The sequence below is a fragment of the Ochlerotatus camptorhynchus genome, unplaced genomic scaffold (genome assembly GCF_037179485.1).
Source record: "Ochlerotatus camptorhynchus isolate MF236.1 unplaced genomic scaffold, CSIRO-AGI_Acam_v1.1 ptg000432l, whole genome shotgun sequence".
Taxonomy (NCBI): domain Eukaryota; kingdom Metazoa; phylum Arthropoda; class Insecta; order Diptera; family Culicidae; genus Ochlerotatus; species Ochlerotatus camptorhynchus.
Genome location: NW_027040918.1, coordinates 2,951,991 through 2,977,730, shown reverse-complemented (window position 1 = coordinate 2,977,730; position 25,740 = coordinate 2,951,991). Strand labels below are relative to the sequence as shown.

Sequence of the window (25,740 nt, the reverse complement as noted above, 5' to 3'; positions counted from 1 at the left end):
GCCGAAACAAACAAGGAACTGTGGCAAACGTACCATCTGTAACCCAATACTTTGCCCGTCCAAGACGTCGCAAGTTTTCATGAGTTCTAAAAATTAAGGCTCTTTCGTTATTGTCACCGAAGTCAGCAATCAATAAATCGTCCCCATTATCATCCTTCTGGAATTCATCGGGTAGATTATGCCTAACTTCCATTATGCCTAACGTCCTTTATGCTCAACGTCCATTATGCCCAACGTCTATTATTCCTATCGTACATTATGCCTAACGTCCTTTATGTCCAACGTCCATTATGCCTATCGTACATTATGCCTAACGTCCGTATGTCTAACGACCGTATGCCTAACGTCGTGTACCCCATTTATATATATAGATATAGAAGAAGATAGATATAGATTATGGAACTAGGGATGATTGCTACCTATTCCACTGAAAAAGTCAGTTTTGATAAAAATGCAAACGGGACCGACTTGCGATGAGTGGAAGTTTATCTCATAATTATCTTGGAATGTTTGTCAGAGGTTTCTTAGATTATACAATGTTTCATGGAAATCTTAAAAGCAGTTCAAATCATCTCCATGCCAAGCATCAACATTTCTCTTTTGTCAGAAGATGCGACAGAGTTTGGATGATTACTGTTCAACGTATTGAATGAATGTTTCCACAAAATTGAAGCTCCATGACGGGCATAGGAGACCAACCACCTACTTCCTCCGAAATTTAAAGTTTAACTAAATTCAGAAAAATAGCGAGAACCTTCAAGAAGTTCCGAAAATTAAGGATAGTCTTGAGCTCATCAGGGACCTTTCCACTCATGAAAAATGTCCAAAACACCACAGAAGTTCCAAGAAATAAAGGGAACTGCATAAAGAGAACTTCAGGAATGTCAAGAAAACATAAGTCCCAGGGAACATAAGGAATATTCTTAAAACTTTAATCTCTTGATCTTCTTTAAGAAGCTCCAGGAATTTCAGGGAAGACCTGAGATCTACCGATTTTTTTTTTTAATTTTGGACTTATTTTGGGAACTTAACAGATGTCCAGAGTTTTTCAGGACGGTTTCATTAATTTCTGGGCAGTTCCAAGAACTTCCGGAAAATTATGAGAACTTCAGGGTAGCTTCAAGACCATCAAGGATGATCAAAAATCCTTCATTTAACTTCAAGGAAATTGCAGGAACGTTACAGAAATTCGTAGAAACTCAGGGAATTTCTGGAACTTCAGAAAAGTTCTGAAACTTTCAGGGAAGTCTACAGAACCTCAGAGAAGTTTGAAGTTTTTTAAGCTGTTTCATTATGCACAGGAATGTTCCGAGTATTTCAAGATAGATCAAAGAACTTCAGAGCACCCATTAATTAATTGCAGGAACTTTCATGAAGTTCCAAGAATTATGAAACATTCCAAAAATTTCCGGAAGAGTGTTCACTCGGCTGTCGACAAAAGCAGGCCACTCTCGATGTGTGCCACGCGATCGTCTGTTTTCTCGGCAGCAACCATTGTGTGGTTCTCCTCATTGTTCTTCATCAGCAGTTCTTTCGGTCGATGCGTCGTCGACTTTGGAAAGCAACCGTTTAGTGATGAGTGTGTGAGTGCTGACCACGTTTTGCGTCCATTTCTGCAATGGAAGCACTCTGCTTCCCGATGGCGATACTGCCACACAATGAAACTACTAGAAGCGGCTCCCGTTCTGATGGAGGGGACTTTTTGGATAGCGGAAGATAAAGTGTTTATTGTGTTGTATCTTTTGACTATAGTTTTAAGATGTATTGTACAGTGACCAAGAAGCCTCGGCTCTGTAAAGTTAATTCGTTTGAGCCTTATCAAATAAATTAATAAACAACTAAAGAATTTCTGGAAATTTGCAAGGTCAGAAGCAGGGAACATCGCTCAATTTCAGGAAACATTGTAACTGTTCAGGGACCTTCTTTTGGTTTTAGCGCACTTAGTTGAAGTTTAATGGTCTTTTGAAAATTCCGAGAATTCCGCTCAAGTTCAGGAAACTTCGTGGAACTTTGCGGAAAATCAACGTGAAACGTACAAGCAAACTAAGTAGGAGTTATGAGAATTACGTAGCAATCACAGATGGGCTTTGAATTAATTTAATTGAATTAAAACTACAAGGGACAGCCCTATGAGGTTGTACGCAATGGTGTCGTAGGATTACGTGGTCTTATATAATAAATATTATTTGTTAACAGCAGCAGGAGCTTGCTTTTTGTGTAGGAATAGAAATTTGAGCGTAGTTCTCTCTGTTTATACTCTTTAGTATGACGCACTTGACATAGATGGCCCACACCGACTCACGAAGCTACTGATTCCGATCAATAGCGGTGCGGCTTCTTCCTCCTTCTATGGATGCTCATGTGGGCTGCAGCTCGCTGCTTGCAGGCAGCCTTTCGTTGTGTAGTGGAGAACACCACTACTCACCAAGCGGTGATTGAGTAAATACCGTTTGGTGAGACCGGATGGAATTCAACTTTGAAATCTGTGTTAGGGAAATCGCTTTTCGCAGGCAATCGGTGATAATTTTAACTATCATAGCAACAGTTGAACATTCGTGAAATTTTCTCTAGTGACATTTTGAAAAATGATGAAGTCTTAAATTTAACAGATGCTTAGAAATATTTCTGATCGATTGTTGCAAAAATCATTGAAATTGGTCCAGTGGTAGCTGAGTTATTAACGTTCAAAATCTTTCATTATTTTGTTACATGTTCCATTCTCGGTTTTCACAAAGTGTACCCCAATATAGAAATCACAGACGTAGTCCTACGTCAAAAACCTCAGGAATCGGAGATCGTACTTCAAAAAAACTCAAAGACCTTGCTGGAAGTTTTTTGAACATCGTTCCCAGATGGCCAGGAATATTTATAAACAATGGCAAGCTTTTTTCCCGAAGTTCAGTGACGTCCAAAGATGTGCTGAAATCTAGGTAGAAGTAGGTGAACTTGGAAAAAATATGGAACTTGGAAGAAGTTCAGGGAACTTCGTAGAAGTTGAGACAAATTTCGGAAGTTTAAGAGAATTCAGGGTGTCTACTCATTTTGTTAAATTAAATAAAATTCGCTTAATTTTCCAAGTTCTTCCAGAAAATTTCCTGACTTTTGGAGAAACGTGAGTTCCTTGAAATAGTCCTAAGAATTCTCTAGGATTTTTTTCTTTGAGCTCTCTAAAGTTTATTGCAGGAACATCCTTGAAATTCTTCATTGTATTCCTTTGGAATTTACGTTGAAAATTTTCTCAAATCTCCTAAGCGTGCTATTCGAACTATCTTCAGTATTCAGGATGTCGACGACCTGTAAAATCAGAGAATATTAGGGAATCCATTTTTGAACCTGGAAAATCAGGAAGTCTCAGGGAAATTCATTCAAATTCAGGGAAATATTTCTTAATCACAGAAACCCATTAATAAGTATGTCTGACTTTGCTAGTTTCAAACAACTTAATTACTCGGCGTAGATTGAGGATGGTTGATCATTTCTAATTTTAAAAGGAGTTTCAAATTTGTGGTTGCCCAATGCTTGATGTGGCATTTTTGCAAGTTGAGCAAGAATTACTCAAATAAAATGGGTGTTGTCACATTCCTGAGTCGAACTGAGATCCTGAGGGTTGATGAAAATCTTTTTCCATAGACACTGGACGTTGACAATTGTTGCCAAATTTAACCTCCAAATGGGTATGTGCGTCTCTTAACAGATGTTCATTGCGTCTGACGTAGATCCTTTGGGCGCTTTATTGTGTTATAAACAGTATGATTAGCTCAGAGAATCAACTAAATGTGAATTTAGGATAAAGTCGAAGACAACATATCAAGAAGACTGGCAACTCTTCCATTTTCTCAAACGACCGGTATGAGACAGGCACAATCGCGTCATCTGCCGCTCAAAGGTAAATGCTCCGAACGAATTAGTTAGCAAAGGTTCCATCCTCAGAAGAAAGGTTTGTGTATTTGCTCATTTTTCTATGCGTTGCTTCCACCTTCGCTCGCGCGCAGCGCTACTGTGTCTGTCGCTCGGATTCAGGCAAAGTTACCAGCCTTCTTGATGTGTTGTCTTCGATAATGTTCTTGCTTGAATGGATTTTTTTTCTTTGATTGCTTGAAGTAGCACTTTTATGATTGAATAATAATTCAAAGAAACGTAGACAAGCATTGCCTCGACAGCATAGAGTGGCTGTATTGGGTATTCTAGGTCTTCAGTGAAGTTTTAGTATTGCAATTGCGATGTGCTGTTTTTACGATTTCCCATTATAGGAATCTGGACGCGAATAAGCGTTTGGTTAAGCGTATTATCGGGAATAATTTTCTCATGGAACTGGGTCTCAAATTGTGCTCAAGGGATTAAAGACAAGTGTTTCATATGTAAGATGTAAGAGAACTGGGTGAATTTCTGCCCCTAGTACAAAACTACTTCTAAGGGTGAGAAAATCGCCATGCCAAGGACCACTTCTCATATCATGGAGTAAATCGAGCAAACGTGCTGAAAACGTTACGCGATTAAGCAAGCCTTGCTTGTAGATTGATATCGAGGTGGTTTCAGTTTCCTTCACACATCGCTTTTGAATGAACTGATTATTTGGCGCTTACCGCGATTACAATTTGTGAATTGAATGGCTGTTATAATTTTGGCAACACACGATTTCAATCTTTTTTTTTGCCTTCTATAAATGTATTGGACGCTTTCTTCAATTTTATATTGTACTGCACACTTATTTTTTTTTCTACCGAGCTCGGTCGTGCAAATCTCGGCAAAACAAGTTTTACTGAGATATCAGCAAACATTTCATTTGTTTGCTGAGATTCAGCTATGTATTATCCGAGACTCAGCAATCAAATGTTACTTTTGCTGAGATTTCAGTGAAACTTTTTTGCCGAGATTTGCACAGCCGAGCTCGGTAGAAAAAACTAAGTATGCAGTACAATATCACATTGAAGAAAGCGTTCGATACATTTATAGAATGCAAAAAGATAGAAATCGCGTGTTACCAAAATCAAAACAGCCATTAAGGTGTGTGGACCAATCTTCATGGGTTAGAGGTCCATGTGGTATTTCATTAAAAAATGTCCAGAATGCACAACCTAACTAACAATTTTGGCTGCAGTCTACCTTATACACCCAAAAATTGCCTTATGCAGCTAAGTTGTACCTGTATTAACTGATCTGCAACTAGAATTATATGTTCATATCTGAGGTCGTGTTGACGAAACCATGTAGACACTGTACCTGGATTTTTTTTTAGAAAATTACTGAAAAATCAGGGAATATTGAGTCGACACCCTGGTGTCTTCATTGAATTATTTTCAGAATTCCCTTTGGATTTGGATTGTCTTTGGATTTACCTTGGAATGCTCCACAGAATTCCCTAGTAAATTACATTTAAATCCTACTCAGCATTCACTTGAAATTCTACTCAGAACTACCTTGGAATTCTCCTTACGTTTGACCTGGAGCCTGGAGTACTTCAAAACTAATTTAAAATGAATCCACAGGTTTATCTTTCCTAAAAATTAATCCCTTGATATTTTGCTCTGCGTTCCCTGGGAATTATTTCTAGGTTACCTTGGAATTATCAAATTTATTAGTTAAAGTTCATAAGCTTCTAAAGTTTTGCAAGGCCCTTCATTTTTTGGAAATCTGGGTCCTTGGAATTTATTCTATGTCCGTAGTCTTGAATATTTATTATCGTTCCAGATTCTTGAAAATTGCTCCATGTTTGATTTCATTAGGTCCAAGATGGTAGACATGGTCATGGAAAACCATAGTCCAGGACCTTACAAAAACACAATTCAAGCCTAAGAATGTATGTTGCTACTGAAGATAAGTTCACTCCACTTATTTCGTTCAAATAGTAAGAGTAACTAAAGAGGAAGATAGCGGCGACGGTGGTGTAGTTCAACGAGGTTCAATTCACGTCGGCGCCGCCGGGATTTTGTGAGGCATAAAATCTCTGATCACACCTAATTCAGAAGGGAAGTAAAGCCGCTGGTCCCCGGTCCATGAGTTGATGGGTTCAGGTGTGGGAGATGTCTCCCTGGCGTCGGTAGCATTGGTATTCAGTAGGGAAAACAAATCAAGGGGAAAAAAAAATGGAATTTGAAAATACCCTGAGAATTTAGGGTTTTTCTAGATAAACTAAAAAAAAAAAAATTTCAATCGACTCGCATATTTTTGTAGACGTTATGCTTCTAATTATCTGATTATTATATTACATATTACTATGTATCAAACATTCGGGATGAAGAGGGACCATCAGGGCACCTATTTGAAGCGATTTTGATGGGGAGAGTGAAGATGTCATCTCCCTGCTGCTAACATTTCGTGGATAAAGGGCGGGCTCTTCTCCCTATTCATTAGGGCATCTTCCTGTAGGATGGCTCGTTTTCTGACCAATTGGCTGATCAAGTTGTTGGAAGGAGATTCTTATCTGTCCCAAGGAAATGAATAGGTGAATTCCATATCAATCCATCCATTCGTTGTAGGCCCTTCATACAGCGATTTGCTGATGACAATCAGAGGTTATTAAGCTTGATCAAGTTCAACAGTGAGGAGAGCCCACAGCTATCGGACTAGGTTCCGTGCTACAATGAGTGGTAGACGACTAAACTTCCTGAAGATTCCACGTTTTCTCAGGTAGTAGACATCATATAATTTTTTAGATGATCAGGGAACGTTGCAGAAGTTATAGGAAATTCTCTAAGATAGTCAACCTAGACGCCAGGAAGAATCCAAAAAGTATCCAGATAGACGAAGATTTCACTAAAGTCTTTCAGATATTTTTTCAAGACTTCAGGTTGATCATTTATTAATATGCCGACCTTTAACTGTTCACAAATACCAATGACGTCTCTTAAGGTATTCTTCCAAGACGTTGAAGAGGTTGATCAGGAAGTGTTAAAAAATCTCCAGCTTATCAAAGTTTTCAGTAAGTAGTTATTGTAGTTATTTTTCAAGTCATTATTTACATTATAGTGGTCAACATCCATACCTTTCACGCCAAAATCACGAGTTCAAATCTTATTATTAAATTTGACATCAAAAGCCTCATTTCTATACCAAAAATCTTCACTTGACTGCTTGAAACTCAAAAAGCCCTCGGAAGTCTTCTTGAATTTCATCATGATTTCGAACATCTTTACAAGACATGAAATGTCTTCAAAATGAAGAGTCATCTTTAAATCTGGCATCCCTGTTCAGCAGCAACGACTTTTAGCTTTGAATTTTTCCACCTCCAAAAGTTTCCTTAACTTCTCCAAATATCCTCCAAAATCCAAAATTCCCTGAACATATTTACTTTTGTTGGAATTTTTCCACCAAACTTCTTCCAAAATTGCAGAACTTTTCCACAAATAAATTTATCTAAACTTTGCATTATTTCTATGAAGTTTCTTGAAATTCTCTGAGTAATCCTGATTCCCTGAAAATATTCTTAAACTTCTGCAAAATTCCCTGAATTTCTCCATTATTTCTATAAAAAAAAACCTGAACTCTTCTGACGGTTTCCTGAGCTCCTTTACGAAGACTTCTGAACTTCCTTGAACATTCCTGAATGTATTCAAAATTCACTAGACTTCTCGGAAGTTCATCGAATTTTTTGAAGTTTCTTGAATTTATTCGAAAAGCCCTGATCATTTCCTAAGTTTACAAATGATCTTCAAAATCTTTGAACTTTACTTAATTTCTCTGAAAGCCAAAGTTCCCCAAACACCTAATAAATTCTGAAAAATCTGATTTGTACGATATTTTCGTTAAATTTACATGAAATATCGCCAAATCCAGCGTGTGCGCTATATATCACAGAAATTTACAAGAATTTCTTATTCGGTGCTCGGGAATGTCGGTCTGTGATTCTTATGATTGGCAAACGTTCGTTCATAAATCGTTCGTCCCACACGGCCAATGAGATTAACCCAAATTCGAGTTCAGTTTACTCATAAATCGCAAAAAGTGCAGGAACTTTGCGATGAGTAAATTTGACTCATGTTTTTCCAGGAAATAAATCCCGAATATAAGAAAAGTAAATATTGGATTCTCTCATTGGTACTACTTCGTCAATTTTCCTCATTTTCCGTCAGATTGTTGAGGTTACTCATCGCTGAGTTCCTGCACTGTTTGCAATTATGACTAAACTGAACTCAAATTTGGGTTGATCTCATTGACCGTGCAATCATTATTTTCTTCACGTCCCCATTAGGAAAGTAGTGCTTCTTGTCCTTGCTCGAAACACCGTCTTTTAATCTAGTTCTAAAAAATCAATTCCCCCTAGCTCCAGGGCACCGTTTTCGACTCTACCGATGGGCCGATTATCAATCGTCCGAAACTGATTTGCTTCTCCATCTCGCCCATCTCACCCTTCCCATCCCATCGGGATCGTCACAGCCAGTTAAAATTTGCCATCGCCGCCCCATCCCTCCGCGGCGCCGCCTTCAAATTTGAATATTAATTGAAAAGCGATAAAGCCGTGAGGATTTTTTCTTTTTCCCTTACCTCGGGCCCGTCAACGTAATTTCATCGCTTCGCTGCCCAAATTAAACAATTAAAGACACTTAATATCATTATTATTGTTTCGCCTTCCGGGGGTTGGTGGCCCCCGAACCGAACCCCCTCCTCCTGGTTCTTGGAAAATTGATCCTGGTTTTTTTTTTCACTTCCAACCAAGCAAGCGGGTGGGTGGTGGGTGGCAGCAGGAAAGCGAACTGTTTACATTCCACTTGGTTTTTGATGACGACGACGACGACGACGCCTGCCGTGACGTGACTTCCGTTGTGCCTACCTTGCAGGCGCGAAAGGCATGAAATTCGATCGGCTCGTGCTCGTGTGCTGGTTTCGGAAGAAAGCCGTCGAAGGAGTGTAAATAATGAGGATCCTTTCTCGCGCACAGGAGGACGATAAAAAGTTAATTCGATTGAATCATGCACTCATTGCCGGTGACCGCCGCCAAGAAGGAAGACGGTTTTCCGCGGTAATTGGGATTACACCCGACAGAGAGAGAGAGAGAGAGTGAGATGGATGTTTGTCGCCCAAGTCTAATTGAATGACGGTGAAGAAGGGGAGACGCGTGGAATTAATTGAATAGCTTTGATGGTGAATTAAGTAGCCAATCTTATTTTTTTGCCGAACGATGGACCCGAAGATGCGAAGCAAGGAGCGAAAAAAGAAGCAGATCTCAATGACAAGCATGAGCGATTTTTTAAATCGACTCAGATCAGAGGAAATTTATACATCTGTGGGGGCGGATAGCCGGTTCCGGTGGTCCGGAAGCGTGACCGAAGGAAGTTTATATCCTTGAACGGCTGCGAGGGGTGGGTGGCGCAGAAGTCCAATTTCGCAAGATAATGATTATTGGATTAGAGATTATTATCGAAAGTGGTCCCAGCAAGGGGACCAGGCATTCTGGTGGGGACACTTCATTGCAGGTTTCGATTGCTCGCAGGACACACTCGAAAGAGAGAGAGTATTTTAATGGCAAATTAAACGAACGAGAGGAAAGAATCACTGCAGTGATGTGCTGGAAGGGGGAGTGAGAAGGCTAATTAAATTCAGCCGCACAAATTTATGGCGGAGATTTTTTCGCTCATTAGCTTCATTTGATTTTTACGACATTTCACTCATTTGGAGAATGAAATCGCTTCTCGTCCGGCGCGTTGCTAGGATACTTACACTTCCCGAATAAATATTTCAATGTGAAACATCGAAAGTCTCATTGTAAATCGGGTTCTCCATGCAGGGGGGAGACACGTACAGACAGATAAGCATCAGGAAAATCCTTCTCCCACCTTAAAACCAGGCATTTATTATCGGTTAAAAATTGTTTCTGACTTTTAAATGAATTACAACCCGTCTTTCGGACCGATTCCGAGATACTGTCTGTGGGTCTACGGTTTCCGGTCCTAATTGAGGGGTACCTATTTTTCCCAAAATTCGGTCTAATTTGATTATGATTTATAGTTCGCCGCTGCACTACTAGCTCATTGAACCCTACAAATGTGTTCACTTACCCCACTTCCCCTGTAGCAACCGGAAAGCATGGCTTACAATGTCGAGACACCCCTTTTAATCACCCTTATCTACGACCGTCGTCGTCGTCGTCGTCGTCGTTGTCGTTTTTCGGTCGTCGTCGCCTACTTTGGCTTCCGGGAGAGAATAATTTTCATATCACTTAACGGATCCCTTTTCAGCGCGTCGCCCGGAGACAACAAGAAAAATCGCTATTATCTATTTTCATTCACCGATGTCTATAAATCCATTACGGAAATGCATTTCAATAATGAGTCCTCCTCTGGCGGGCGACGCAGCATCATCCACAGACACACAGAAAGCCACAAAGCAGCATTTTCGCTAATGGAACCCGCTGGCAGAGAAGGGGTGGGAGGCAATTTTTCACCGATCTTGATATGACACAATGACGGATCTAAGATATTATCTCCAGCCGCGTACGCATACAAAGCTAAGGGGGGGTACCTCGTCGTCAGGAGTGGAGCGTGTTGCATATCGTGCAGGCGGTGACGGCGGTCGGTGGGGAGAACCCTTCTCACATTGGTCCTTTTTCATACGAGCATAAATTTATGCTTTATAACGTTACAAGAGTGATGTAAAAACATCCCGCGAATGTACTTTACTCTCGGTCCTCGGAAAACAACGAAAAAAGGGTTCCTCTACTCTGCCTTTTTTCCCCCTGGTGAGTGTACACACAAAAGAAATACGCTTCGTTCGCCCGGTTGTCATTGGCTCTCGGGGTTCCCTTTCTAATGATTATTACTTATATATTTTCAACTCTTTTTTTGTTTGGGTTGTAGCTCCACATCGTACTTTGGAAAAGGTCCTGTTTGCATGTGTTCTTTTTTTGTTTTGCGTTTCTAAAAAAATGATATATATTTCCCGTATCGCATTTCACTCATCCCTCCTCTTTCGGACTCGCCGAAAAATTTAACGCTGCCATCAGAAAGGATTACATCGGAAAACTGTCCCTTCAATTGCCAGTTTTTTTCTCTCTCTTCTCGTCGCAACACATTGACAGATTGACGGAATTACTTACCCGGAGTTTGATCCATCTCGGCGGTGTCGGCGGCGAAGGAAGTCCATTCGCCCACTTCCGGATCCTTGCGTTGTCGCTCATAAAAAAGCGATTTCCAGCGGTGTGAACATCCTTCCCTGTTCCACGACTCCCGGTCAATCCCGGCCAATCCCTCTCCTAGGTGGAAGGTTTTCTTGTTTTATCTTTATTCAAATCATGTCGATCTTGACCCCCGCCCACCTCACACTGGTCGTGGACCGGATTTTACGCGATGTTTGGATTATGATACTCACTCGCTCCCTCGCACCCGGGCGGTGCGATTCGATATGGATACGATTCGGATTTGGTTGAGACGAGTTGAAAAAAAAAGAAAAAAAAGAAAGGGAGAGATATGAAATTGTAACATAAATTTTTTTTTTTTTTTTCAATCCGATGGAGACGAAACGATGGCCGGCAAGGACGATGCTGGGTTTCGATGGTTTGATTCGGCACGGAAACGAAAATTTGGTCGAATCCTACGTTGTGGCGCTCAGATTTAAGCCTCCTACTGGAAATTCAAAAGGAAAACAAATTTCCATTGGGTGCGGAATCACGGAAACTAGCAACACTGTTTTGGAAAGGAACTGACAAAATTATACACTCTGATGTAAAAAATAACTCAGCTTTAGTAAAATTTGAACCTTAATTTCAATTATCATTAAAAGTATTTTCCCAATCAAACTGTTTGGCAATATGTCAGAATTTTTTTCGATGCCCACAACCGTAATTCATGGAATACCAGACAGTTCGTTAATTCGGATAATATTACACCTATTTTCCAACAAAACAAATAAGTGTGATGATTCAGAACGATGATTCAGAAGACCATGATCAAATTTTCGTGCTATTTTCAGCATAGTAGGCAACTTTAAAAAGTGTCCGGATTTCGAGCCTTTACGGTACCAATGGAAATATTGTAATTTTTGGTAAGGAAAGTACTCACATCAGAGATTTCGAGCTTCCGACCTTGGTACATTTGCAAGGCTCTTGGACTTGGGTACAAATTCAGGAGCCTTACACATCTTGGAATTTCCCGACTCATTACAAGATGCAGGGAAGATGTTAGTTTTCTGTCGTTAGACAGACACAAGAGAAAAGAGAGAATTCTGAGGAGAATTCAAGAAAAATATGTACCTCATAGTTAAACCGAATTGTAGGATAATTGTGAGGAGAATTCCTAGTGATATCTAAAGAATTGTTGCAAGTAGTGGTGATTATAACTTCATAATTCTGAGCACTTCTAAAGAAATCATAGAAGAATTTCCGCTTAAAATGTAAAGAAAATTTGTAAGATTTTTCCAAAGCGGAGTATTCTAAAAGAATTTTGATGAGAATTTCATGGAAAATTCTCGGAGAAAATCTCATTGTTGATCTGAAATTTAACAATGTTTCGAAGCACAAAATGTCGGGGAAGAAATGTCTAGTTCCGAAATCTGGAAGTTTTGTCTTAGTCCGAGATATTGAAAAGTTTTCTCCATCGCAGATCTTGATTTTTTTTTTTTCGATTTCCGAGATCCTGAAAAGTTGTCTGACTCCTCTGAACTGTCTTAGAACATTCACAGGGTTTATGTGGAATTTAATCTAGAATTTCCTTTAAATAATCTCAGAATCCAGTCTCAATAGATTTTCCTAGGGATTCTCCGAGAATTTTCCAAGAAATTCTCCTCAGAATTCTTTTAGAATACTCCGCTTTGGAAAAATCTTAAAAATTCCTTTGAATTCTAACCAAAAATTCTCCTCTGAATCCTTCTATGAATTATCTACAAATTCTTATTCGGTCTCACCTGGAATCATTAAGTACAATGAAGTTCTACTCATCACTATCTTGCAAGAATTCCTTAGATATCACTTGAAGTTCTCCTGAGTACTGGCAGCGAAAAATTTGACGCGTTGCAGCTAAGTGACAGCTAAATCTATTATCTAGCTGTCAACCAGTGTTGGGAAAATATCGAAAAGTCAAATCTCACCAACGCCCAAGATCACGCTTGATTTTCGTAGACTAAAATCAACAAGCAAACAACTGCGGTTGATTTGGCAAGCTATGATATCGCAGCTCAGAATATCAAGCTAACAAAACTCACCAACTGCAAAACTCACCAAACTGTGGTGAGATTGAGTCTAATGATTTTTGCTCTACACCCGAATGCAACCGAAACTTCCCTTCGTGTCTGCCATCGGTGAAGATTAAAAAGAGATAGCAATCTATACTTTCTCTTTCTAAGTAGAGATGGTCGATCCGCTCCCGAGCTGTTCTGAAGACCCGATTCACTAAAGTGAGCTGATGACCCGCGGTTCATTTTTTAGGAACCGCTGCTCTTCAGCACACTGTTATCACAAATCTAAACCATTCGATCCGTCACTTATAGCGGAATTTATTAAAAAAGCACGCATTGAACAGCCACCGCGTAAAACAAGATGCGCGCGTAATTCAACATGTACCTACGATTAGTCGATCTTAAATTTCTACTGGTATTATCCAATGCATTTAAGTACACGGCTCTTATTGCTACTGTTATTCCTCCAGTATATGTGCTCTTACCTCTCCTCCCATTATTCTCTCCAGCTTATCAGCTCAGCTCCGGTTCCGAATCATCGGCTCTAATGATTATCTGACATAACAGCTCTCGGACCCGTCCAGCTCTTCGATCTTTTTTCTCTCGATTCTTCACGATTCAGCTCCGGATCCGGATCTGAGCTGATAATCTCGAGCTGAAGCCGAGAATAGTGGGAGCATTTGTGCTGGAGAATCAAAGTGGATTCCGTCCTGAGCGATATTTCACGCGCGGGGCGAGATTTTACGAATGTACGAGAGGCACAGAAGTGCTAGTTGTCATTCTCATTCCAACGCAAATTCTGCTCTGCTTCGCTCGCACGCTCAGATCTGAATACACCATATTACACTTATGATATCAGTGAGCTGATGAGCTGCGGTTCCAAAAAATGAACCACGGGTCATCAGCTGACTTTAGTGAGTCGAGTCTATAGAACAGCTCGAGAGCCAATCTCCATATCTAAGCTGATGATCTGGAGCTGAAGCCGAGAATAGTGAGAGCAAATCTGCTGAAGAATTAAGATCAGAAATAAAATCTGTATGTAGACTGGATTGCATAGCTTGAGAAAATGCGTAACATCGTGTAAAACACAATGTCGATCATATCATCGCGTGTGACATTGGTTTAAAAATTTCTATAAAGCTAAAAAGCTGTTCGAAAGAATCGACTCCCTTTAATGAGCGACGGGTCTGCTCCGCTCATCCAGATGAGCTATTTTGCCCACCTCTATTTCTAAGAAAACGATGTGCAACGGAATCATTTTTGTGTCGAGTCAACTCTCAGCTTGATTTTTGCTCGTTGTGAATAGTCTCGCAATATCAAAGGAGCTTGTAAAATCAATATCAAGCATGATATTTTGCTCCGATATCACGCGTGAAATTGCGAGCGCATGAGAGCGGAAAATATCAATTGATTTGTGATTTTGCCAACACTGCTGTCAACGCAAACGGATCTAATGTGGAAGGCCCTTAAGAGAAGTATTTGAATTCAGATTCTGGATCTAGAATGAAAAACAAAATATTTCAGTTTCAGCTCATAGGAGCTTTTGGTCTGCTCTATTTATAAACCTGGTTCTTGAGCTCGGCGACTGGGAATCATTTTTATTAAATTTCCAGAATGATGACAGTTAAATTCATCAAAAGGTTAATTCTCTGACTCCAACCATTAAGCATTGTAAATTCAGTTTTAAGCTATTTTCGACTTAACCAGCACTTGCATCCGACTTTTCCCGGTAGTTTCGTCTGTCTCTCGGGAAGTTTCACAAGTAATTGCCCGGAAGTTTCTACCGACTTCCGTGAAAGATTTTTTCGATTGTTTTTGAAGTTTTCTTGAAGTTTCTTCCAAACTTCACCCAGGAGTCCTTTCGGCTTCCTGGAGAAGTTTCTTCCATTTCCTCCAGAAAGTATCTGCAGTTTTCCCCCAGTAGTTTCTTCTGACTTGTTCGGAAAGTTTCTTCAAACTTCTCCTGGAAGATCGTGCCGATTTTCTCTGGAAATACTACAGCCTTTTTTTTGGAAGTGTTCACTAACAACTCCCAGAAGTTTCTACCGAGTTCCCTCTGAAGTTTTTTCTACTTCCCACGGAAGTTTCTTCCAATTAGTTTTCGAAGTTTCTGCCGATTTCCTCTGGAGCAACTTTTGACTTTTTCTGGAAGTTTCCTTCAACTTTTCCTGGAAGTTATTTTTCTTCGACTTCCTCCACAAATCCATCCGGTTCATCTGGAAGTTTCTTCTGACTTCCCTCCGAAGTTTTTAACGATTTCCCCTGAAAGTTTTATCTGACTTCCATGGAATGTTTCTAATCTTCTGTTGAAAATTTATGTTGACTTTCTATCGACTTATGTTGAAAGTTTTCTCCAACTGCTCATGGAAGTTTCTTCCGAGTTCTCCCATGAGTCCTTCCGGCTTCCTCCAGAAGTTTCTTCTGGTTTCATCGGAAAATTGTCTAACTTCGCTGTTTCAGACATCTCCCGGATGTTTTTGAAGACTTCTCCTGGAAGTATCATCCGAAATTGTTTCAAAAATTCTACTGACTTCCCTCTTACTTTTTTTTCTGAATTTCCCTCGAGGTTACCTCTGGAGATTCTTCCAACTTTTTCTGGAAGTTTCTTCCAACTTCTAATGGATGTTTTTGTTTTACTTACTCTACAAATCCTTCCGACTTCCTCTAGAAGTTTCTTCCAACTTCTTCTGCAAGTTTCTTCTGAGTTCCCTCCCTGACTTCATTGGGAAGTGCTTAGGATTCCTTCTGGAAGTTATTCCATGCTTCTCCCAGAAATTGTTTCTGTTATCTCCCGGAAGTTTAAGCTGAATTTCTTTGAATTTTTCAGCCGGCATCCTCTGTAAAATTTCTTCTGACGTCCCGCTGATTTTTTGTCTTCCCTTCCCCTAGAATTTTCTGCAAATTTCCTCGGGAGATTCTTTCGATTTGTTCTGGAAGTTTATTCCAATCTCTCCTGGAAGTTTCTTCCGAGTTCCCTCCCTGACTCCATCCAGAAGTTTTTCAGATTTCTTCTGGAAGTTATTGCAGTCTTCTCCCGGAAGTTTCTGCTGAATTTTTGTTTGATGTTTCATCCCTTTATCCTCCGGAAGTTTCATCCGACTTCCCTTTGAATTTTTTTTGTCTCCTGGAATTTTCTTCCAACGTTCTTTGAATGTTTCGTCCGGAATTCTTTGGAAGGTACTACTGACTTCCCTTTAAAGTTTTTCTTCTTCTTAATTTCTCTCGAAGTTTCCTGCGTGTTCCTTTGGAGGCTATTCCGACTTTTTCTGGAGGTTTCTTCCAACTTCCCCTGGAAGTTTCTGAAGTTTCTTCTGCTGGGAAGCTTCGAGTTATTTTCATCCATCATCCTCCGGGGCATTTCTTTCGATGCCTCTTTGATTTTTTTTAGCTTTTTGGAAGGTCCATCATCCCCTCAACGTTTCTGCTAATTTTCTTAGGAGATTCTTGCGACTTCTTCTGGAAGTTTCTTTCAACTTCTCCTGAAAGCTTCTTGTAACTTCTAATGATTTTTCATGTTTCATCCGGAAGATCTTTAGATTTATATCGGAAGTTTCTTCTGTCTTCCACGGAAAGGTTAAGTTTCTCTCGATTTTCTTTGTAATGTTCATCCATATTTCTTCCGACTTCTCTCTTATTTCTTGACATCCCTTAGAAGCTTCTTCTGACTTCCCCTCGAAGTTTCTGCTGATTTCCTTAGGAGATTCTTGCTACTTTTGACGTAGGACTACGTCTGTGATTTCTATATGGGGGTACACTTTGTGAAAACCGAAAATGGAACAAAATTATGAAAGATTTTGAACGTAAATAACTCAGCTGCCCCTGCACCAATTTCAATAATTTTATCACCAATCTATCAGACATATTTCTACGCATCTTTTAAATTTAAGACTTCCTCATTCTTCAAAGTGTCACTGTTGAAAATTGCACGAATGTACAACTGCTGCTATGATAATTAAAATTATCACCGATTGCCTGCGAAAAGCGATTTCCCTAACACAGATTTCAAAGTTGAATTCCATCCGATCTCACCAAACCAAGCTCGTGCTGTAGTTAACAAATAAGATTTATCATATAAGACCACGTAGTCCTACGTCACTATTGCGTACAACCCCATAGGGCTGTCTCTTGTAGTTTTTCTAGAAGTTTCTTCCATCTTCGGCAAGTTACTCCCAACTTCCCTCAGAATATTTTTCCTGTTTCACTCGGATGTTTTTTTAAGATTTATGCCGGAAGTTTCTTCTGACTTCCCCTCGAAGTTTCTGCTGATTTCCTTAGGAGATTCTTGCTACTTTTTCTGGAAATTTCGTCCATTTTCCCTTTGGAGTTTCTTGCATTTTCCTTCGGAAGTTCCACCAGATTCTTTGGGAATTCCCTTCGACTTACCTCAGAAGATTTTTCCAGTTTCAATCGGAAGTTTCTTCAGATTTCTCCCAGAAGATTGTTCTGACTTCCACAGGAAATTTTTTCTAGCTTGAATTTTTCTTTTGAATTTCAGGCGTCGTGGTCTATTTTTTTTTTATTAAAAAGGTGTTTAAGCATGCCTTCTCTTTCTCAGGAAATCGTTTCAGTTGCCCGGGAATTGGGAAACGTATTTTAACCTTGCAACGCCCATAACTTCACGTGATATTTAAGAATAGCTTCCAAGGCAGTTGTCAGTAGAATTCCAAGGTAATGCAGAGGACTTAAGGATTCCAAGTGAATCTTAAGACGATTTTCAAGTTCTGCCTAGAATTCTGTTGAAATTCTAAGCAATTTTAAGGAGTATGCCAAAAGAGTTCTGAGGTTTAAATAAAATCAATCATTCAGCATTGACCATTTAGTTCTAAGATTCTTTCGACCCACCCAAAATACACGAGCTTGAAGTTTCTATCAATATCTTTGAAAGATTCTTTTGACTTTTTTAGAATTGGCATTCAACTTCTCCAGGAATTTTCTTCCGACTTCCCCCAGAAGCCCTACCGGCTTTCTGTGGAAGCTTCTTCCAACTTCCAAGGTGATTCAGTGGACTTAATGATGAATCTTAAGAAGAATTTCACGAAAATTCAGAGGAAAATTCCAAGGAAGTTCTGGCTAGAAGCTCATTGAAATTCTGAGGATAATTCCTAAGCAATTTTAAGAAGTTTGTCGACAGAGTTCTGAGCTTTAGTACCTACTATTAGGCATTGAAAATTTTGTTCTAAGACTCTTCCGACTTACCCAGAACATGCATCCAGTTTCTCAAGTAATCTCCGGGAGTTTCTATCGATTTCTTCGGGATCGGGAGGTTCTTTTGATTTTTATTGAATCATTCATGTTCTCCAGGAAGTTTCTTCCGACTTCCGGCTTCCTCTGGAAACTTCTTCTGACTTCCGCTGGAAGGCTCTTCCGCCTTCCACTGGAAGATACTTCCGACTTCCTCTGGAAGCTTCTACCGACTTCCTCTGGAAGCTTCTCCCGACTTCCATCGAATGATACTTCCAATTTCTCCCGAAAGTGTCCACATATTTCGCCCGGAAGCTTCTTTTGACTTCTTCGGGAAGTTTCTTCAGTCTTTACCCGACTTCCACTCGAAGCTCTTGCCGATTTCCTCAGGAGGTCTACCGAAATCTTTTGGACGTTTTCTCCAACTTCTCCTGGAAGTTTCTTCCAACATCTTCTGGAACTCTGTTATTTCCCCCTAAAACCTCATTTGGCATCATTGGGAAATTGTCAGCCTACTCCTGGAAGATATTTAAGACTTCTTCCGGAAGTTATTTCTGACTTCTCTCGGAAGTTCCGGTCGACTTCCTTGGACAGCTTCATTCGGCACTCTCCGGAAATTTCCATCGACTTCCCTTTGAAGTTTTTTCTGGCTTCCCACGGAAGTTCCTTCAACCTTGTTCTAGAAGTTTCAGCCGACTTCCTCCGGAGAATCTTTTGACGTCTTCAGAAAGTCTCCACCAATTTCTCTTGAAAGATTCTTCCACATTCCCCTAGAAGTTTCATCCGAGTTCCTTCGGCAGTTTCTGATTTGACCTGGAAGATTTTTCAAATGTCTCGAGGAAGTTTTTTTGGACGTCTCCGGAAGTTTCTACCGACTTCGCCGTGAAGTGTCTTTCAGACATACCCCACATGTACTTCCGGCCTCCTCTGGAAGTTTCATCTGAGTTCCTTCGACAGTTTCTGACTTCATCAGGAAGTTTTTTTTTTCAAATTTCTTGAGGAAGTTATTTTAGAGTTCTAGAAATTTCAGCCGACTTCCTCTGGAGAATCTTTTGACGTCTTCAGGAAGTCTCCACCAACTTCTCCTGAAGTTTTTTTTTTCTGACTTCCCTCGGAAGTGTCTTTCGACTTGTTCTAGAAGTTTCCGCCGACTTCCTCTGGTGATTTCTTCGATGTATTCTGGACGTTTCTTCCAACTTCTCCCGGACCCCACATGTACTTCTGGCTTCCTCTGGAAGTTTCATCCTAGTTCATTCGGCAGTTTCTGACTTTTTTTTTTCAAATTTCTTGATGAAGTTATTTTACAGTTCTCCCGGAAGTTTCTACTGACTTCGATTTGAAGTTTTTTCTGACTTCCCTCGGAAGTTTCAGCCGACTTCCTTTGGAGAATCTTTTGACTTCTTATGGAAGTCTCGACCAACTTCCTTTGAAAATGGTTTTCCTTTTCCGACTTCCCCACAAGTGCCTCCGGATTAATCTGGAAGTTGTTTTTTTACCTCAGTTTCTCCAGATTTCCTCATAAGTTTCATAAGACTTCATCGGGATTTTTTTTGGATTTCATCCGGAAGTTTCCTCCAACTTTGATTGAAAGTTTCATCCGACTGCCCCGGAAGTTTCTTCCGATTTCCCCTAAAGTTTCTGCCGGGTTTTTCTAAAAGTTTATATCGACTTCTTATGATAGTTTTTGCCACAAGTCCTTCAAGCTCCCTGCAGCAGTTTCTACCGATTTCCGGATCTTTCATCTGACTTCATGGCGAGGTTATTTAAGATTTCGACCGGATTATTCCGAAAGTTTCTTCTGAACTCCCCCGGAAGTTTCTACCGTCTTTCCTCTGAAGTGTCTTTTCTGACTTCCCTCGGAAGTTTCTTCCAACATATTCTAAAAATTTCAGTCGACTTCGTCTGGAAGTTCTTTTGACTTCTTCTGGGCGTTTCTTTGAACTTCTTTTGGAATATTCTTCCAACTCCTACCAATGCTTCCGGTTGCCTTTGGAAGTTTCTTCTGGTTTCACCGAAGGTTTCTCCAGATTTTCCCCCAAAATTTTCTTTTTTTATCATCAGGAAGTTATTTCAGTCTTCTCCCGTAAGGTTCTGCCGATTTTTTTTCGGCATCCTCCATGAAATTTCTGGGAAGTTTAGTCTGACTTTCCTCGGTAGATGCTTTCGGTTTCGTCTGGGAGTTTCTTTCAACATCCCTCGGAAGTTCAACCGGATTCCTTGTTTTCCCGGAAGGTTCTCCAGATTTCTGCCGGAAGTTTCTTCTGACTTCCACGGAAAGGTTTTTCAAGCTACCCAACCGGGAAATACAGATTACCGATTTGCATAAAATAATGTAGGATTTTCAAAGTTTCGCAACATGAACAGATTCGGAAATGTGGTTGTTGGAAAGTTTTTAAAATAAAATTGTATGCTAGTTTATTTTTCGAACAAAGTTTTTTTCCCCAAATGCATTGCGTCTAGAAAATCGTCTCGTGAAAGTTTGGTACAAATTTGCAATTTTCATAAAATCATTGCTCAGCAATTTATCAATAGATGTTAAATCTATTGATACCTAATAAATCTTTATAGTATGTAGTTTCAAATGGCACTGTTAGATTTGAAATTCATCAATAAATGGCTGAGTTTTGATTTTTCAAACATTGCAAGTTTGCCGTTACACATTTTACCGGAAGCATCGTGTTCGGAGTGTTAATTTCAGTGTACCACCACTTCAGCTCATCGCCAAAAAAAAACGACACTTCCCAGCGAGAAAAGGGGTACGACACTCGCCCAACTGTCTCATCCTCTCGCGCGTGCCTTCCAGTGGTGTTTGGGTATGTTTTCAGATAATATTTGGAGATTATTAGGTTAAAAGGAATCGAACTGGCTAACGATGGGCAAACAATGAGTATTTTGGGTGCTCTGGCGGTTGCTGACTGGCGCGAAAATCGATATTAATTACACGATTTGACTGCGAGCCAAGCCAGGAAGAACGAAAAGACTTTACGACGCTGGCAATGAATATGACAAATGATGACAAAACCAAACCGACAGGTCTCTCACGAGGGGTGCGCGAGTCTCCACACCTAATTTTCCGGTGCGGGCATGCCATTTATTACGATTAAGGTGATTTTTCCGCGAGCGCGCAAGGCCCCCATGCGAAATGTCAATTTTTCATTATTTGTCAAATGAATGTGCTCCATTTCTCCCTCCGACGTGCGCGATGTAACTTTTGATTAATCATTGAGCTGGCGACGGTCACCGCGACGGACGAGGACGATTTCGAGAGAGTGAACCAAATATTGACTAATTTATGATCCGGGCTGAATGTAAATAAAGGACGTCGTCGGATGCGGTGGTCTTCTCCCGATGTGGCGTCGATTTATTTTCATTACTATTGCTCTGGCCCTGGACCATCCAGACGAACGGACACAGGATTCCTTTTAGGTTACGATTCTGACGGTTACGTAATATGACGCGTGGTGGCGCTGAGGTTTCTAATCCAGATCAACTGCGAGATGTGAGCTCGGAGTTGGGGGATAGGACACGACACAACCAAAGCAAGTTTCTTGCGCGGCCGAGAGTATCGGTCATAATTCATAAGCCGCGGGGAGCAAGCGGGGGCCATGTGTTGCGAGTCGTCTCTTTCAGAAGACTCAGAACGAAAAAATAATCCTTTTTCTGAAGGGATTTCGCCCTCAGCAGCTTTCGTACGTCCGTCCGTCGACGTAGTGTGGCTTCGGTTCCAATTCCGGTGTCATGTCCTCGGTCGGTCGCCTAGATGTATGTAAATAGATATAAATTTTATAAATATACACCGTTGAGGTTGGGGGCAGAGAGGCTTCGAGAGATATTACTTGATGAGTCTTGATGCTTTTTTTTTTGGTTGAGCTTCCAGCACAGGGCAGATGCTGGTCCTGGCCTGGTGAGGACATCTCCTGCCGAAAAAGCGAGGAGCCAAAAATGATATATACCTCTTAGTATTACCATTTCAAATCAGTCGACCGTTACTTTCTGTTTCATGTGCTGCTTTTCCGAGCCGCCGTGTGTACGGTCGCTCTTTTCCCGGCGCGTACAATGATGTCTGTAGCAGAGCCAGCATCATCAAGATTATCTATCACATTATTCTCGAATTCGTGGTTACCTCTTCCCAAGCTGCTGTCGACTCGAGTTTGACTCGAAACGACAACCACTCATCCTTCCAGCCAAGGACGACGACGATGACGACGGAAAACTCGAGCACCGCCATCAGCGTCAAACGAGCGCGACGACCATCACCGGGAAAAATATTGAAAAATATTATTTATTTGTATATTTACAACTCGGTAATGTAATTGCGTTCGAATGCCGGAAGAGACGATCCCCGCACCCGTATCCTTCTATCGATCTGCACCGGTGGAGATATAGAATGGAAAAAAAGCCATGCCCGTAATTAAAAGCAGAGACAGCACTTGAAACTTTGCCACCACTTGAATTTTAACGATTTGTCCCATTCATCGAAGTAGGCAGCCGGGGAAATGACGTACGCGAGTAATCATAATTTTCAGTCCTATCCCTCGATGCTCAGCCATCAATCTATTGAAATTGATACACTCATTAACGGCGGCGGAAACTCCTCAGCTTTGACTCGGTGTCATTAGCCTGATTAATTCCACGCTGCACACGGTGCTCTTGAAAAATAAAATGTATGCGCAGTTTTACGCCCGACAAGTTCCATTATCGACGTACAAGATTTTTACGATCAAACGCCTGAATATATGCCCCCGCACTACACGCAGGATGACAACTGCAAAAAACCACAACAAAAGTCCGTGTCCTTTCCCTTATATATATTTTTTTTATTGTCTCTCAAACAATAAAAATGTGCTACAAGAGTGCGACTACCGTTGTCCGCTCCGTAGAGACCACTTTTGTGGCTTAGAACCCTTCTCACGATGCACGCAAATATTTTAGCGAGAACAAACACACACAAAAACCGGACCGGCACCGACCGAAAAAAATAATCTATACCCTATTTATGAATATATGGAGATTCCACAGCCCCGAGAGCCATTATTGTAAGTATCTCGCCGTTCCTTCCACCCGCGCACGTCGTCATCCACGCTTTGACAACAAAAGAAGGGGGTAGGAATCCGAAACGATCGCCGAAATTGAAAAATTATGTCCTTTTTCTTTATGCCCCTCTGCTCAACTTTGGCCGAATCAGACATAGAACCAGTAGCAGCAGCAGGAGCCATTATTGCGGTCGTCATTAGCTCCACGCGGTCAGTGTCCTATCCCTTCCCACCACCACCGGCACATACTCACTCACTTTTTTTTTCGCGATGATTACTATTATTTCGCTTGTTGTTTTCCCCTTCGCGTTTTGGGTGGACCCGAAAAAAAAATCCGAACACAGCAAGCAGAACAATTCCACGCTTTTACCATTATTGTCATTTGTCAAACGCAAAAATTTGAACAGAGGCGCACGCCGACGACGGAGATGAGTGGGGGCAAAGGAATCGATTTTCTTCCTCCCACGAATCACACAGAAAAATGACTGCGGGTTGCGGCGGGTGACGACCGAAAGTTATTAATAAAATTTGATGAGTTTTCTATGTTCCGTCTGATTTCGAACCGAGCAGAAGAGTTCGGGAATTGTCGAAATTAGTTTCCTTCCCCCCTCCGCTTGTCAGCCACCACTTTTCGCTCTCAACTCAACCGACTCGATCAATTGTTGCGAGAATGAAATACTTTACAACTTTCTTCTGATTGAGCCTGCTTTGTTTTTGCTTCAATTCGAAGGAATTCAACCGAAAAGTGAGTCAAAAGACGGAAGAAGGAGTGCACACTCCGGAAGCAGCTTCCTACCCTCCCATATTTTCCAGCGCTTACTAAGATCAAAATTGGAGATATTAATTTCTCATCATATATCTTGTACCGGTGCTGGGGAGGAACGGAGCTAGGTGGGGGAGGGGTGAATAGTTTGGAAAATTCACTGTCTGAAAATGAGCAGCGATTTAAAAGGAAATTTTCGCCTAGCTGGAAGCGACTGAAGAGTGAAAGGATTTGCGGTATCGTATTTAGAATTTTGATTTATCGCCTCCACCCTCCTCGGAGCGGAACCTGCGTTGAGTAGGGAACGTGAAAATTAATGAAACAGATCAGAATCGAATCGGAGGTGAATTTGTTACTGATGCTTTGCCTTTCATGCTAACCATGAGCTGAGTTGACGTTCGGGAGGGATAGGAAACTAGCAGCAGTCATTGAACGAGCGAGAGTGAAGATTTATTTAGCATTCCTGGCATTCGATTGCACGGACGACGGTTGCCTCCTTGAAGAACGAAGCAAGCTCACACACGCACACAGAAGTCAGTGCCGTCTGTGATTTGAATTCCAATTTGACAGTTGTCTACGACGTCGGTGGGTGGGAAAGTGGGGGGGGATAGGAAATCGACCTCGTCGTCGTTGTGGACCGCAAGAAAGTCGCAAATAAACAGACGATTTATATTTATAACTATTTAATAGATTTACAATAAGACGACATGACGGGAAATTAATTAATTTCGAAAATGCTAAGGCTATGGACAAAGGCGGACGAGGGCGGTGTATGTGAGCTGTCAATTCGCTCGTTGTGACGCCAGCTTAGAGATTATGACAGTATGTCAGCGATAATTAATCAAGCTTATAACTGCAACGTCTGTCCTCTCTTGTCTTGTCCCGCAGATATCGGCACTGTTCGAGGAAGTGGCCCGCCTGCGGACGGCCATTGCCAACATCCAGGAGTCGCACAACCTGCAGATCCAGCGGTTAGAGGACCGCCTGGAGGAAAAGCGACAGCACATCGTGCGGTTAGAGTCCCGCATCGAGAAGCAGCAGGACTTTGACGATTTGAAGAAAGAGAACAAGTAAGTATCGATCCTAGCGGAACCTCCTGCCGCCGGAATCCCGCTTTTATAGCTGACACGTTTTTGCATCTCATTACATCCCTCCCCCGGTAAATCGCGGGCAGGTCGTGATTCGTGATCCCAAAATTGAGCTACCTTACAGGGATGTTTTTCTTTTCGCTTTGCTTTAAAAACAAAACTCACTGTAAGCAAACATAACCTCACCCCTTCAGGGCAATTTTTTCCCCTCTCGGGAAATGAACATCGCGTATATGCGCGAAAAAATTCGCTCCCCCTTCATCTATCAAATTCCGATTTTTTTTTCGGTATTCCCCCATGCCGTGCTTTATGTGTCAGTGGATTTCCCGAACGGCAGTAGGTCAGAAATTTGAAATACAAACCTAATCGTACTCCTGTCTTTTTTCACAGCATACTACGATCGGTAGATCTGAGTTCACCGCACGATTCGAAGCAGTTCCAGGAGCTGCTACTCGAACGCACCAAAGCCCTGGCGGCCCAAACCGAAGCGATCAAATCGTCCAACTCCGAAGGTAAGCCCCAAGCAACCACACTAAACAAAAAAAAAAAGGCATCACAATCAGACCATTTTACA

The 25,740-nt window shown here is 41.1% G+C and overlaps 1 protein-coding gene across 5 annotated transcripts in view; it reads left to right on the top strand.

Annotated features, from left to right (window-relative positions):
- Window positions 1-25,740, top strand: part of cut (homeobox protein, cut) — a 435,692-nt gene that overhangs the window by 369,207 nt on the left and 40,745 nt on the right. For all 5 annotated transcript variants that reach the window (XM_065234145.1, XM_065234144.1, XM_065234147.1 and 2 more), the window contains 2 exons: window positions 24,967-25,148; window positions 25,557-25,678. In XM_065234145.1, the coding sequence (XP_065090217.1) occupies window positions 24,967-25,148; window positions 25,557-25,678 (304 nt within the window). The remainder of the gene's footprint in view (window positions 1-24,966; window positions 25,149-25,556; window positions 25,679-25,740) is intronic.